Source organism: Pogoniulus pusillus, chromosome Z (genome assembly GCF_015220805.1).
Source record: "Pogoniulus pusillus isolate bPogPus1 chromosome Z, bPogPus1.pri, whole genome shotgun sequence".
Taxonomy (NCBI): domain Eukaryota; kingdom Metazoa; phylum Chordata; class Aves; order Piciformes; family Lybiidae; genus Pogoniulus; species Pogoniulus pusillus.
The window spans coordinates 6,203,483-6,217,322 of record NC_087309.1 but is presented as its reverse complement, the minus strand read 5'-3'; the positions used below and the strand labels follow the sequence as shown (position 1 = coordinate 6,217,322).

The 13,840-nt window shown below is 47.2% G+C and overlaps 2 protein-coding genes across 2 annotated transcripts in view; both read right to left on the bottom strand.

The window, feature by feature from the left end:
• RPL37 (ribosomal protein L37) overlaps positions 1-3,049 on the bottom strand; it is a 472,830-nt gene extending 469,781 nt beyond the window's left edge. The window contains exon 1 of the mRNA XM_064140594.1: positions 3,046-3,049. Within this exon, the coding sequence (XP_063996664.1) occupies positions 3,046-3,047 (2 nt within the window). The 5' untranslated portion in view covers positions 3,048-3,049. The remainder of the gene's footprint in view (positions 1-3,045) is intronic.
• The window catches only part of OXCT1 (3-oxoacid CoA-transferase 1), a 142,061-nt gene continuing 130,197 nt past the window's right edge, over positions 1,977-13,840 (bottom strand). Inside the window, exon 17 of the mRNA XM_064140588.1 lies at positions 1,977-2,061. Coding sequence (XP_063996658.1) covers positions 2,014-2,061 — 48 coding nt within the window. The 3' untranslated portion in view covers positions 1,977-2,013. The remainder of the gene's footprint in view (positions 2,062-13,840) is intronic.

The window sequence follows — 13,840 nt, the reverse complement described above, 5'->3', positions numbered from 1 at the left end:
CCAATCAACCAGACCATGGCACTAAGTGCCTCAGCCAGTCTTTTCTTGAAGACCCCCAGGGACGGTGCCTCCACCACCTCCCTGGGCAGCCCATTCCAATGCCAATCACTCTCTCTGTGAAGAACTTCTTCCTAACATCCAGCCTAGACCTACCCTGGCACAACTTGAGACTGTGTCCCCTTGTTCTGTTGCTGGTTGCCTGGCAGAAGAGGCCACCCCCCACCTGGCTACAATGCCCCTTCAGGTGGTTGTAGACAGTAATAAGATCACCCCTGAGCCTCCTCTTCTCCAGGCTAAACAGGCCCAGCTCCCTCAACCTCTCCTTATAGGATTTGTGCTCCAGGCCCCTCACCAGCTTTGTTGCCCTTCTCTGGACATGTTCCAGCACCTCAACATCTCTCTTGAATTGAGGGGCCCAGAATTGGACACAGTACTCAAGGTGTGGCCTGACCAGTGCTGAGTACAGGGGAAGAATAACCTCCCTTGTCCTACTGGCCACATTCTTCCTGATGCAGGCCAGGATGCCATTGGCTCTCTTGGCCACCTGGGCACACTGCTGGCTCATCTTCAGCTTACTATCTATCAGTACCCCCAGGTCCCTTTCCTCCTGGCTGCTCTCCACACTTTTGGAATTGCCCCAGCTAACTCAGAGGGGACTCCAGGAATATAAATGAAGCTATATATTTTACAGCAGCAAATATACAAGCAGCTATTTACAATATATACAGTTATATACAGAAATATACAAAGGATAAGCAATACAGAAGCACAACTCCCCTCCCAGAAACCTGAGTCCCCAGGAGGGGCTCTCAAACCACCCCAACACCTCCCCTTGCCCTCTCAACCTTACCCCAGTTCTCAGAAAGAAGAGAGGTGCAGCCAAGAGGTCAGGGAGTGTCCCAGGTTTGGGCTGATCCCTCCCCTGGGAAGAAAATTCACAACACAACCCCCTTTTTTTTTTGAAAGTCAGGGAAAGATGAAATTGTATTTTCTTTTAGTATAAGTATAACAATGTAAAGAGAGATAATAACTAGAGAAGGAAAGAAGGGGGAAAAAAAATACAATAACCTTAGGGGAGATGGGGGAGGGGTCAAGCGGCGGCGAAGCAGCAAAGCAGCCAAACAGCAGCCAGGGGATGACAGGTGAAGCTGCAGCAACAGAAGCCAGCAGGAGAAAAAAGTTGAGAACAAATTGTGCTTCTAGACATTAAGTTCTTGATGCTCCAATGAAATTATATTAATTTATCTATTGTTGCCATTTATGTGACCTATCCCTGGAATGTTCATCTCTCCCCTATGTCTGAGCTAGAGGATCAGCTCAAACGGCCACAGGGAGCTAGGTTAGTGGCAGCAAGGTTAATGAGATGCAGCTTTGTCAAAGCCCAGAAGCAAAGAGAGAAACCAAAATGGAGAATGCTATCAAATGTTTTCCTTCTTCTTCCCAGAACTCTCAGCGAGACTGTGAGAGAAGTTGACATCACCATTGTTTTCCTTTTCACTGCCTCTTATCTACTTTTTCTCACCAAAACATTCTAGCTTGCTTCAGACTAGCACAACTGGTCAAGCACACCCCTCTTAAACATTATAAAAATGGTGTGTCTGCTTTAATCGAGAGCTCCTGCTCTCTAGCTCCTGCGCTCCTGTTGCTCCTGCGCTTGATCTCTCAACCCTGCTGAACCTGCTCGGCACAGAATCAACAACGTCCATGTGATGGTTTGGGCTTTTACTCACCCCCTCACACTTTGTCTTTGCCCCAGCTAACTCAGACGGACCCTGGGAATATAGATGAAGCAATTTATTTACAGCTAGCAGAATTTACAAGCAGCTGTTTACAATATATACAGTTATATACAATTATATACAGAGATATACAAAGGATAAACAATACAGAAGCACAACTCCCCTCCCAGAAACCTGAGTCCCCAGGAGGGGCTCTCAAATCACCCCAACACCTCCCCTGGCCCCTCTCAACCTTACCCCAGTTCTCAGGAAGAAGAGAAGTGCGGCCAAGAGGTTAGGGAGCAGGGTTAATAGGAGCAAGGTTAATGAGATGTGACCAGGTCTGAAGGCAAAGGCAGAAGGAAAAAAAAAAAATGGAGAAAGTTTACTTCTTCTTCCCAGAGCTCTCAGCGAGACTGTGAGAGAAGTTGACATCAATTGTTTTCATTTCACTGCCCCTTATCTAGTTCTTTTACCAAAACATTCCAGCTTGCTTCTAACTAGCAAAGTCCAAACCTGCAGGGGGCCTGGACAACGCCCTGAACTCAATAATGCTTCAAGGCCTGTTGAACTGCTTTGAACAGTGAGTAACCAACCAACTTTTGCTTAGAGACTGAGCAACTTATCAAAACTCAAAGAACCCTCTTAAAATCACAGACTCTCCTTGTTTTGCCATTTTCTGCATCTTTACCTGTGACCGCGGATCAAAGAACTTTCATGGGATAGTTTTAGACAAGTCTGGGAAAGGAGATTTTAGCAATGAATCATTTAGTCTTTACAAATTAGCCTCGCATGTTTTCCCCCATAAATTTCCCCAAACGACATTTTACGACAAAGGCCTTTGGGTGTCCCTGGCAAACAAAAGGTGCTGCAGCTGCCCTCAGAGTAGCCTCTAGTCAGAGGACCCACCACAGCCATTCTCCAGAGGGAAAGGGGGATTGATCCATAGAGCAGCTCATTTTCACTCAAAGGCAGTATGAAAGAACTTAAATACTAGGAAGAGTGCCAAAGGCACATAATTTGTAATGAGGTGATAAAGAAACCTCTGGAAGTCATGTTGCCCAACACCCACACTCAAGCAGGTCACTCAGAGCAGATTGTTCAGAACAACATCCAGTCAGGTTTTGAACCTCTCCGAGGATGGAGACTGCCTATCCTCTCTGGGCTGCCCAAGGCATCAGGCAGGAACATTTTGGTGTTTTTTGTTATTCTTATGTGGCTCTTTATTCTGCGGTGTTTTGTTTTGTATTGCACTTCACTGAAAGTAACAATCTACTTCATTGAAACAAAATGTTCTAAATGGTTGACATCAAATTAATTGTCTTTTATCTTCCCCCACCTCCCCATTTAGTAAAGGAAACTTTGATGCTTTGGGCTTCCCACACACATGTATTTTGCTATGAATACAAACAGCAACATTTTTTGAGCTTTCAAAGTAAAAGGAGTACTGAATTTCAACCAGATCTTGTTGGAAAATCCCAGCTCTTATATCTGCAAGCATTGGGATTGCAGAGCTTTATCCCCACCTTTACAAACAATTTTGTTGGGTTCATTTTTTTTTCCTGGAGTTAGCAAAGATGTCGTGATCTAGAGATAGAGGCTGGGGAAGAATCTAATTTGTTGCTTCATAATGGTACAGATGTGAAACATTACCTACATCCCTATTTACAGCTAATAGCAAGATAACATGCCCAAGAGACAAATCACAGGCAATCATAGGCTCTTTTAAGTACATGTTAGCTCAGAAACACAGCACCCCACAGCATTCAGCAAGCAACAAAGGTTTGCAAAGGCATTGTTGAGCCTATTGTTAGAGAGTAAAGATGATATGAATGGACACAGGACTATGAATAATATGATTTCATGAAAGGGCACCAAGAGAACAAATTTGAGCTGACATCTTTGCAGCATGACCACAAAATCAAATAGCAATGAAGTCCTAAGGAGGGTGATGGAGGAGGGTCCTGAAGCAGCTGCTCTGAAAGAGCAGCATGAGGGTGCTCCACTGCTTCAGTAGCCCTTCACAAAAGGAAGAAATGGTCTGAAATCACATTTCTTCTCCTTCAGTACTTGTCCCCAGGTTTTTTATCAGGCTTGAAGTTTCCCTGGTGAGTATTTCTTTGTTTCTGAAGGGCATCCTGGAGAAGCACAGGATGTTGAGGTGGAGGGTCTGCAGGAGTGGCAGAGGCAAATTAAGTGATGCACCTTTGGCAGGGCAGAAGGCTTTTGGGCTTGATATAATCACAGAATCATGGAGTCAACCACTTTGGAAGAGACCTCCAAGCTCATCCAGTCCAACCTAGCACCCAGCCCTGTCCAGTCAACCAGACCGTGGCACTAAGTTCCTCACCCAGGCTTTTCTCCAACACCTCCTGGGGCGGTGCCTCCACCACCAGAATTCTTTCTATTTCCTGCTGATATCATGCTTGGTTTGCATGACCAGAGCACTTCTCTCCTGTGTTATGTTGTGGCAAAGCTGGTCCCTCCTCTGTGAGAAGCTTTGCTGATGATTCAGGAACACATAGCTCTCCTCAACTGTCAAGAAGTACTCCCCTGTGGCCCAAGAATGCTCTATATAGCAGGATAAGCTCCAAGAAGTAGTCATGCAACACCCTCAGCTTTTTCAAGGGCTTGTTGAACACTTTCTGTTGCAAGAAGCCAAGGAAGGTATCTTGAACAACACTATCCTGTAAGCTATCAAGATACAAAGAAGAGAAATGAGATTGTTGGGAGATGAGTCAAGCCTGCACCACACCTTGTGGCTGCACTCCTGGAGCAGGTTTGCTCTCATCAAAAGAATGGTTGCATTGAAAATCAGCTCTTGTGGCAGAATTACCAGCCCTGGGAGAGTTACCACATAACTTGTTATGGAAAGAGGCTTTAATAAGAGAAACATACAGATGATAAAACCTACATTAAGATTATTAAGAGCTGAAGCAATGTGAGAGGATGAACTTTTAATGATCTCTCTCAGATGAGAGGTAAAAAAGTAACTTTTCTGGTACCAAGAAAACTACCACCACTGGCCAAAAGTTTTCTTTAAAACTATTCAGTCTGGAGCAGAGGAGGCTCCCAGGTGTGGTGGTTTGGCTTCTATTTTGCCCCCCACACACTTTTAAAATGCCCCAGCTAACTCAGATGGACTCTGGGAATATAAATGAAGCTATTTATTTACAGCAGCAGAATATACAAGCAGCTATTTACAGTATATACAGAAATATACAAAGGAAAAGTAATACAGCAGCACAACTCCCCTCCCAGAAACCTGAGTCCCCAGGAGGGGCTCTCAAACCACCCCTGCACCTTCGCCCTACCCCTCTCAACCTTACCCCAATCCTGAGAAAGAAAAGAGGTGCAGCCAAGAGGTTAAGAAGGAAAGTTAGTGGCAGCAAGGTTAATGAGATGTTTTTCAGTGTAAAGCCAGAAGCAGAGTGAGACAAAATGGAGAATGTTATCTAATGTTTACTTCTTGTTCCCATACTTCTCAGCAGGACTGTGAGAGAAGAGACACAACCATGTTTTCTTTTCATAGCCAATTATCTACTTTCTCTCACCAAAACATTCTAGCCTGCTTCAAACTAGCACACCAGGTGACCTACTGTGGCTTTCCAGTGTCTGAAAGGGGACTACAAAAAAGCTGGGGAGAGACTTTTTAGGCCATCAGGGAGTGCCAGGACTGGGGGAAACAGAGCAAAGCTGGAGGTGGGTATGTTCAGGCTGGAGGTGAGGAGGAAGCTGTTCAGTATGAGAGTAATGAGAGCCTGGAATGGGTTGTCCAAGGAGGTGTTTAAGGCCAGGCTGGATGGGGCCATGGGCAGTCTGCTCTAGGGTAGGGTGTCCCTGGCCATGGCAAGGGGGCTGGAACTAGATGATCCTTGTGGTCCCTTCCAACACTGACTGATTCTATGATTCTAATTTTGCCCAGACATGGGCAATGAATAAACTGCTCTCCTGGTCTTGGCAGTATGGGAACCAGCTGTTCTCATTTTTAAGTGATCTGATTCTCCTGTGTATTCTCATGGTTTATTTGGTTTTTTTTTTGTTTTTTTTTTTTTTTTTTTTGGCTGGTTTTTGTTTGTTTGTTTGTTTGTTTTTTCAATTGTACCACAATCATCTGGGGACTACTCCAGAGCCTGATCAAAAGCCTTGATTGAGCACACACAGAGAATCCTTACCCCAAAACCTGGCTACAGGCTCAGCTGTTCCAAGAGACCTTGAGTTCACATTGGTGTCCCCCAGCCCTGGTGTAGTGGTTTGAGGAACTCCCACACACACACTGTTGGAATTTACCAGACCAGCTCAGAGGGTATGGAAGTAAGATAAAGCTGTGTTGACAGCAAAGCTACATTCACAAGCATATACACACAACATATTTACAGGTATTTACAATTATATACAACTGAGAAGCAACAGAGAAATCAAAGCATCCTTCCTGGACAAACAAACCGTCCCTGGAGGTCTTCAGGAAAAGACTGGATGAGGCACTTAGTGCCATGGTCTAGTGGACTGGATAGGGGTGGGTGGATAGGTTGGACTGGATGACCTTGGAGGTCTCTTCCAACCTGGTTGATTCTATAATTCTATGAAAAAAAAAAAAACAGAAGGGGCTCAAAGCCACTCTCCTTCTCTCTCTCCCTCTTTCCCAGACAGAAAACAAAACAACCAGCAAAGCTTACTTGGTTATCTGGAAATGTTAGCTGGGTTTAGTGGAAGAGATCAGAGAGAGCAGTGAGTAGATTCAATGTGCAGAAGTGAAGAAAACCAAATGGTTTACACTTTGTGTTTTTACCCCTTTTAGCAAACCAATGAATGATGTAGGCTTTTGTGCTACTTTGAATCTAGCTAGAATGTTTTGGTGAGAAGGATTAGATCACAGGCTGTGAAGGGGAAACAATGGTGATGTCTACTCATAGGCTTGCTGAGAGGTATAAGAATAGGAGTATAAACATAGATAAGGTATTCACACTTTGCGCACAGGCTGAGCTCTAAGCTGCATTTCCCTCTAACCTCACCTCCATTTCTCTGATTAATCCATTTGATTCCTAACCCCTGGCTGACCCTCAATTCTTCCTCGGGGAACAAGGCAAAGTCTGGGGTAAGGTAGAGGGGTGGGAAAGGTGGAAGGGAGGTTGGGAGCCCCTCCTGGGCACTCAGGTTTCTGGGAGGGGAATTGTGTTTCTGTATTACCTTTTACCTTGTCTATTTCTGTCTATAACTGTATATACTGTAACTATCTGCTTGGATATTGAGCTAGCTGTAAGTATAAGCTGCATTCAATTTCCAGAGCAGGCTGAGTCTAGTCTGGGTGACTTCCAAAGTGTGTGAGGGGGAGGGGAGCAGGGAACACCCAAACCATCACAGCTTTATTATTATCATTCTCTTACAACCAATGGCCTAATTTATCTTGTTAGAATATTCCAATGACCCTCACACCAGCACACTTGGCATCACACACATCACACACGTTGCCCATTTTGTAATCAGAAATAATTACTTTCACGTGTCAAAAAAAAAAAAAAAGACCCCCAAGCCATATCAGAACTGGGGGAAGTTAGTGACATCTCCATTACTGAAAGCAGATCTTGCCTTGCCAGCACTTCAGGTGCTTTGTCAGCTCTAGAGTTGTCCAAAATGCTAATAGGCAAACTCTCTGCTCTTGGGTTATGTAAAAAGCTCTGAAACTGAACATTTGCCTGCTGCCTCACTACTCCCTTTTATGAAGTAGCTAATAGCAAACCATAGGATTTTCAGGCAGTTGTTGTGAAGGGGTTTGTCTGGGTTTTGGGGGGATGAAATATGAGGCCAAATTTAAAAGGGTTTAAATAATTTAATATTACATACACAAGGAACCCCCCCCCTTATCCCCAAACGTATCTACGGTTACCCTACACAGATTCTTTGTATGCGGTTGGGAAATTATATTATAAAATGTCTATTTACAGCAAAAAATCACAAATTTGACCACCTGGACAGATGGGCAGAGTCCAAGGGGATGGCATTCAATAACTTGAAGTGCAGGGTGCTGAACTTTGGCCACAACAACCCCATGCAGAGATACAGGCTGGGGTCGGAGTGGCTGGAGAGCAGCCAGACAGAGAGGGATCTGGGGGTGCTGATTGATACCCGCCTGAACATGAGCCAGCAGTGTGCCCAGGTGGCCAAGAGAGCCAGTGGCATCCTGGCCTGCATCAGGAATGGTGTGGTCAGCAGGAGAAGGGAGGTCATTCTGCCCCTGTACTCTGCACTGGTTAGACCACACCTTGAGTACTATGTTCAGTTCTGGGCCCCCCAGTTGAGGAGAGACATTGAGATGCTTGAGCGTGTCCAGAGAAGGGCGACAAGGCTGGGGAGAGGCCTTGAGCACAGCCCTACGAGGAGAGGCTGAGGGAGCTGGGATTGGTTAGCCTGGAGAAGAGGAGGCTCAGGGGTGACCTTATTGCTGTCTACAACTACCTGAGGGGAGGTTGTGGCCAGGAGGAGGTTGCTCTCTTCTCTCAGGTGGCCAGCACCAGAACAAGAGGACACAGCCTCAAGCTACGCCAGGGGGGATTTAGGCTGGAGGTGAGGAGAAAGTTCTTCCCTGAGAGAGTCATTGGACACTGGAATGGGCTGCCCGGGGAGGTGGTGGAGTCGCCGTCCCTGGGGCAGTTCAAGGCAGGATTGGATGTGGCACTTGGTGCCATGGTCTGGCCTTGAGCTCTGTGGTAAAGGGTTGGACTTGATGATCTGTGAGGTCTCTTCCAACCCTGATAATACTGTGATACTGTGAAAGGTTTTAGATAGAGAGTTTGCAGCGTGAAAGTGCCGCTGGTAAAACTACTGACGGTCTATGCTGCCCAAGTTGGGATCGCTCAGTTACTCACTGGCTGGAGCCACAGTCTTGGTGATCCCAAATACGTGTAGCAAAGACATGTTATTGACCCTCATGGGTCTGAATAGCTCAGTTCAGGTGTTATTGGGGCGCACTGTCTGAAGGCTCCACAAGCATGATCATGCTGGGAACAACAGGCTGGAGCGGCAGCTGGCCAGGAGCGCCTTGGTCAGTTCCCTGGGCCGGCGTGAGGTGCCGTGGGCTGGAATCATGCAGCGGCGGTGGCCCCAAAACGCGGCAAAGCGGCCAGGAGCAGCGGGTGGAGGAGGGTGGCAGGACACTGAGTTGCCCCTTTTATGAAATCTGTGCCCAAGATTGATGGTCCCCTTTGGCCACAATTCTGTCCAATAAGGGTCTGGCAGCAGGCCAAAACATGCCAAATAAGGTGAAATCCACAGGTCTGGTACCAATAGAACAAGGGGACACAGTCTCAAGTTGTGCCAGTAGAGATCTAGGCTGGATGTTAGGAGGAAGTTGTTGGCAGAGAGTGATTGGCATTGGAATGGGCTGCCCAGGTAGGAGTCACCGTCCTTGGATGAGTTCAAGAAAAGCCTGGATGAGGCACTTAGTGCCATGGTCTGGTTGATTGGACAGGGCTGGGTGCTAGGTTGGACTGGGTGAGCTTGCAGATCTCTTTCAACCTGTTTGAGTCCATGATTCTATGATGAGCAGCCAGGACTGGTAACAAGACAGTGACCTGGCCAAACAGATTTGAAATTATCCTTGAAACAAGCCACTTGGTGTCACTTCAATGTGTGTGACTGCTATCACATCCCCAGTTATCTTACACTCATACAGATGCACGTGTGCTGAGGATCCTGAGACTATCATGTTAGCACATGTGGAAGAAAAGGTACACCACTCCAACCTCCACCCCCAGAATTAAATCTCTTGTTAAAAGGAAAACATTTAATTTACTTTTTAGAATCATAGAACCAGTCAGGGTTGGAAGGGACCACAAGGAGCAGACAGTTCCAACCCCCCTGACATGGGCAGGGACACCCTACCTTGGATCAGGCTACCCACAGCCTCATCCAGCCTGGCCTTAAACACCTCCTGGGATGGGGTCTCAACTACCTCCCTCAGACAGGCCAAAAAGAGTGAAAACCATATATTATTTTTGAATATGACTGAGGGGGAAGAAAAAACATGAGGGGAATGGCATGGGAGAACCATCTCTGTCTGTGCTTTTTGGAGAAGGTCTTCAGCTGCAGGGGCTTTTTGTGTTAGCTTATAACAGGCTTACCAAGTATCTCAGCCATCCTGTTTTGAACCACTCAAGCAGAAGAACTCTCTGCTCTGAAAAATCTCTCTGCAACAGCTCAGTTTCCTACAAAAGTACCTCTAATGTTTTGTGATGCCTTAGAAAAATCATAATGGCAACAAAATCAGCAGAAAGGTACGGGTGGGATTCTCTCCCCCCTGCCACAGGGACCCTCATAACCAGGAGCATCAACAAATCCTGGGACCCATACCCCCTTCAGCAAACCATGCTTTGGAGAGGGATCATTGCTCATTTTAGCCACCAGTTAAATTCACCTAAGAGCACATAACAGCTTTCCTTCTCTTTGGTCCTGGAGTTTCATAGCAGAAACCAACTAAGCATTGACCTTTCTCTCCTGTCATTTCAGTCCATTTGGATATTACCCCTCTGTGGGTGAGGATGTGTTGAATGCATAATTTCCATCTGTCTTTTCAGCTCTCTCATCACTCATCCAGGTGATTGCAAAGTGCCTGGGCATCAATCCCTCCTCCTGCCCTAATACAGAAGCAATAAAGATTTGCGTTTCTGAGGCAAGAAAGTCTTACAGAACCATCAAATATAATTGTGAGGTGATGTGTTTATTAGATTATTTCTAGATTACAGTGCCTCCCTACCTCGATGCTTGCAAGCTGCAGGCTTAAGACATTTACTGACCCAATGGTGAGAGCACACACCTGGGAGCACAAATCCTGGCATCCTTAGGCCACAAACTCACTAAACTGATAGATGTGGCTATGGCTGGGTGATAGGATTGACTGGATGATCTTGGAGGTCTCTTCCAACCTGGTTGATTCTATGATTCTGTGTTTTGTAGTTAATGCTTAATTGGCTAAAACTGCAATAGGCAATCTCCCCCCTCAACTCCATCCCCCAACCCCCCACCCCATCTGTGCATGGGTTTGTCTGGTACTAAGAACCGGTCTCCTTGTGAGGTAAAGCTGTTAACTACTGCCAAAATGTGGCATCTTAGAAGAGCTGTTCCACATATTACAGCTTCCAGATGTGCTCCAAACAAGCACAGGGTTCAGCACTCAGCAGCATTGCATAGCACTTCCCAGTTCCTCTATCCCACTGTCGCTGGCTCTGCCCTAAGCATAGCTCTGTGTCCTGCACATGCTGCAAACGAGCAGCCTAGCCTCTGGCAGGTCCCGCCTGGCCACTTTCTAACACAATCAGAAAGCCCCTTTCAGGTCAGGATGCCTGTTGGACTTCACAGTATCACAGTATCACAGTATCATCAGGGTTGGAAGAGACTTCAGAGATCATCAAGTCCAACCCTTTACCACAGAGCTCAAGGCTAGACCATGGCACCAAGTGCCATGTCCACTTCACCTCTAAGCCTGTGATCCTGAAGGTTCCCCAAGTGCATACTTAAAGTTGAGTAGTTTTGAAAGACATACACTCATAGAGATCAGCCGAAAGAGGATCCCCCCAACCCCCGCCCCCAAATCAATATCCATGAGCAGTGACCTCTTAGCTGAGTTCACTGACCAAATACCAGTGGCTTCACGATGCAATGGGAGGGGCTATTTAGCTGCAAGATCTCTGTCTGCTGTGCTTGGCTTGTATTTAGTTCACCTGGCTTGTATTTGCTGCTTCCTGGTCCCTTTACCCTTATCAGATCCACCATGAAAATAATCTGCTGCACAATTAAAATCCCCATAGAAACAAGCCCTCAGGTTGAGATATGTTCTCAGAGGGATTGTCTTGCAAAGGGTCAGACAGCTTGTTAGGTAGAGACATACAGCGGCAGTAATTTGGGTAATGAATTACTGGCCATGACCTCCCAGGCTTTTGAAGAGAACCCTGAGTGATTCTCACCATTTCCCCACGAGGACACAGATAACCTCCGGGGTTTCATCCTTGTTGGCACCTGGAGACTGCTTTCAGAGTGGATCACTTTTGCAGCTGCACACCCAGACTGAGGGTTTTGGGGGTTTTTTTTTGTGACTATTGATCTGCCAGCACACTGAGGATTACTTTGCTGCAAGACTGCAGGCAAGTTCCTCAGAAATTATAAATGGGATATTGCAAAGCTGTGGTTTATTTTATATTGATCTTCAGCCTCTTCTCCTCGCTGCAGCAGTTAACATGCCCTATAAACGCTGAATTGCTCTTGATGAGAACATGGATATGTTGTTGCAGACTTTGGTTTTACAGCTAGCAGATTTATGCAGTTAGCTCCCCCTTCCTGTCTCCCTCTCCCTTCCAAGGCTGCAGCTTGTCTGAAGAAGGGAAGAATCTGAAAATGTCAGTGTTAATCAATACCACAGCAGAGAATCAGCAAATAGCACCCACTAAACCCAAAGGGGAAGGATCAACAAAACTACAAGAAGCATCTCTTAGCAGAAATCAAGTCTCAGCACCAGTGCTGCCACAGGACTGAGAAGAGCTTTTGTGCCTTTCAGTCTGAGATGTCGGCTCCGAAGAAGTCTGTCACCGTTCTCAGCACACAGTGGTACTGCCCTGATGCTGTAAGAACACCTGGGATCTGAGAAGAGTTGTGTCCCAGCCTGGTGTGTTTGCCATTGCCACAGTGGACATTGCAGCCAGGAGGACAGACAGCACTGGGGCTGCTTAGCCTCGGCCGTCCACAGGACCACAGAAATGTTCAGGTTGGAAATGATCTGTAGGGCAACAAAGCTGGTGAAGGGCCTGGATCACAAACACTATGAGGAGAGGCTGAGGGAGCTGGGGGTGTGCAGCCTGCAGAAGAGGAGGCTCAGGGGTGACCTTATTGCTGTCTACAACTACCTGAAGTGAGGCTGTAGCCAGGTGGGGTTGGTCTCTTCTCCCAGGCAACCAGCACCAGAACAAGGGGACACAGCCTGAAGTTGTGCGAGGGGAGGTCTAGGCTGGATGGTTAGGAGGAAGTTGTTGGCAGAGAGAGTGATTGGCATTGGAATGGGCTGCCCAGGGAGGTGGTGGAGTCACCATCCCTGGGGGTGTTCAAGAAAAGACTGGATGAGGCACTTGGTGCCATGGTCTGGTTGACTGGATAGGGCTGGGTGCTAGGTTGGACTGGATGATCTTGGAGGTCTCTTGAGAGTGGCGATGAGGCTGGGGAGAGGTCTTGAGCACAGCCCTACGAGGAGAGGCTGAGGGAGCTGGGATTGGTTAGCCTGGAGAAGAGGAGGCTCAGGGGAGACCTTATTGCTGTCTACAACTACCTGAGGAGTGGTTGTGGCCAGGGGGAGGTTGCTCTCTTCTCTCAGGTGGCCAGCACCAGAGCAAGAGGACACAGCCTCAGGCTGTGCCAGGGGAGATTTAGGCTGGAGGTGAGGAGAAAGTTCTTCACTGAGAGAGTCATTGGACACTGGAATGGGCTGCCCGGGGAGGTGGTGGAGTCGCCGTCCCTGGAGCTGTTCAAGGCAGGATTGGACGTGGCACTTGGTGCCATGGTCTGGCCTTGAGCTCTGTGGTAAAAGGTTGGACTTGATGATCTGTGAGGTCTCTTCCAACCTTGGTGATACTGTGATACTGTGATACTGTATCAGTATAGGTTGGGGATTGACCTGCTGGAGTGTAGTGAAGGGGAGAAGGACTTGGCAGGCCTGGTGTGTGGAAGGATGGCCATGAGCCAGCAGTGTGCTCTTGTGGCCAGGAAGGCCAATGCCATTCTGGGGTGTATCAGAAGAGTTGTGGTTAGTAGGTCAAGGGAGGTTCTCCTGCCCCTCTACTCTTCCTGGTGAGGCCTCATCTGGAGTACTGTGTCCAGGAGTGCCCCCCTCCCCACCAGCTCAAGAAAGACAGGGAGCTGCTTGAGAGAGTCTGAAAATGATTAAGGAAGTTGAATATCTTCCTTGTGAGGAGAGCTTGAGGGAGCTGGGGCTGTGCTGCTTGGAGAGGAGACAACTAAAGGGTGACCTCGTTCATGTGTATAAATATGTAAAGGGTGAGTGCCAGGAGGATGGAGCCAGGCCCTGCTCAGTGGTGCCCAGTGACAGCACAAGGCCAACGTGTAGAAGTTGAGCCATATCCTTCCAT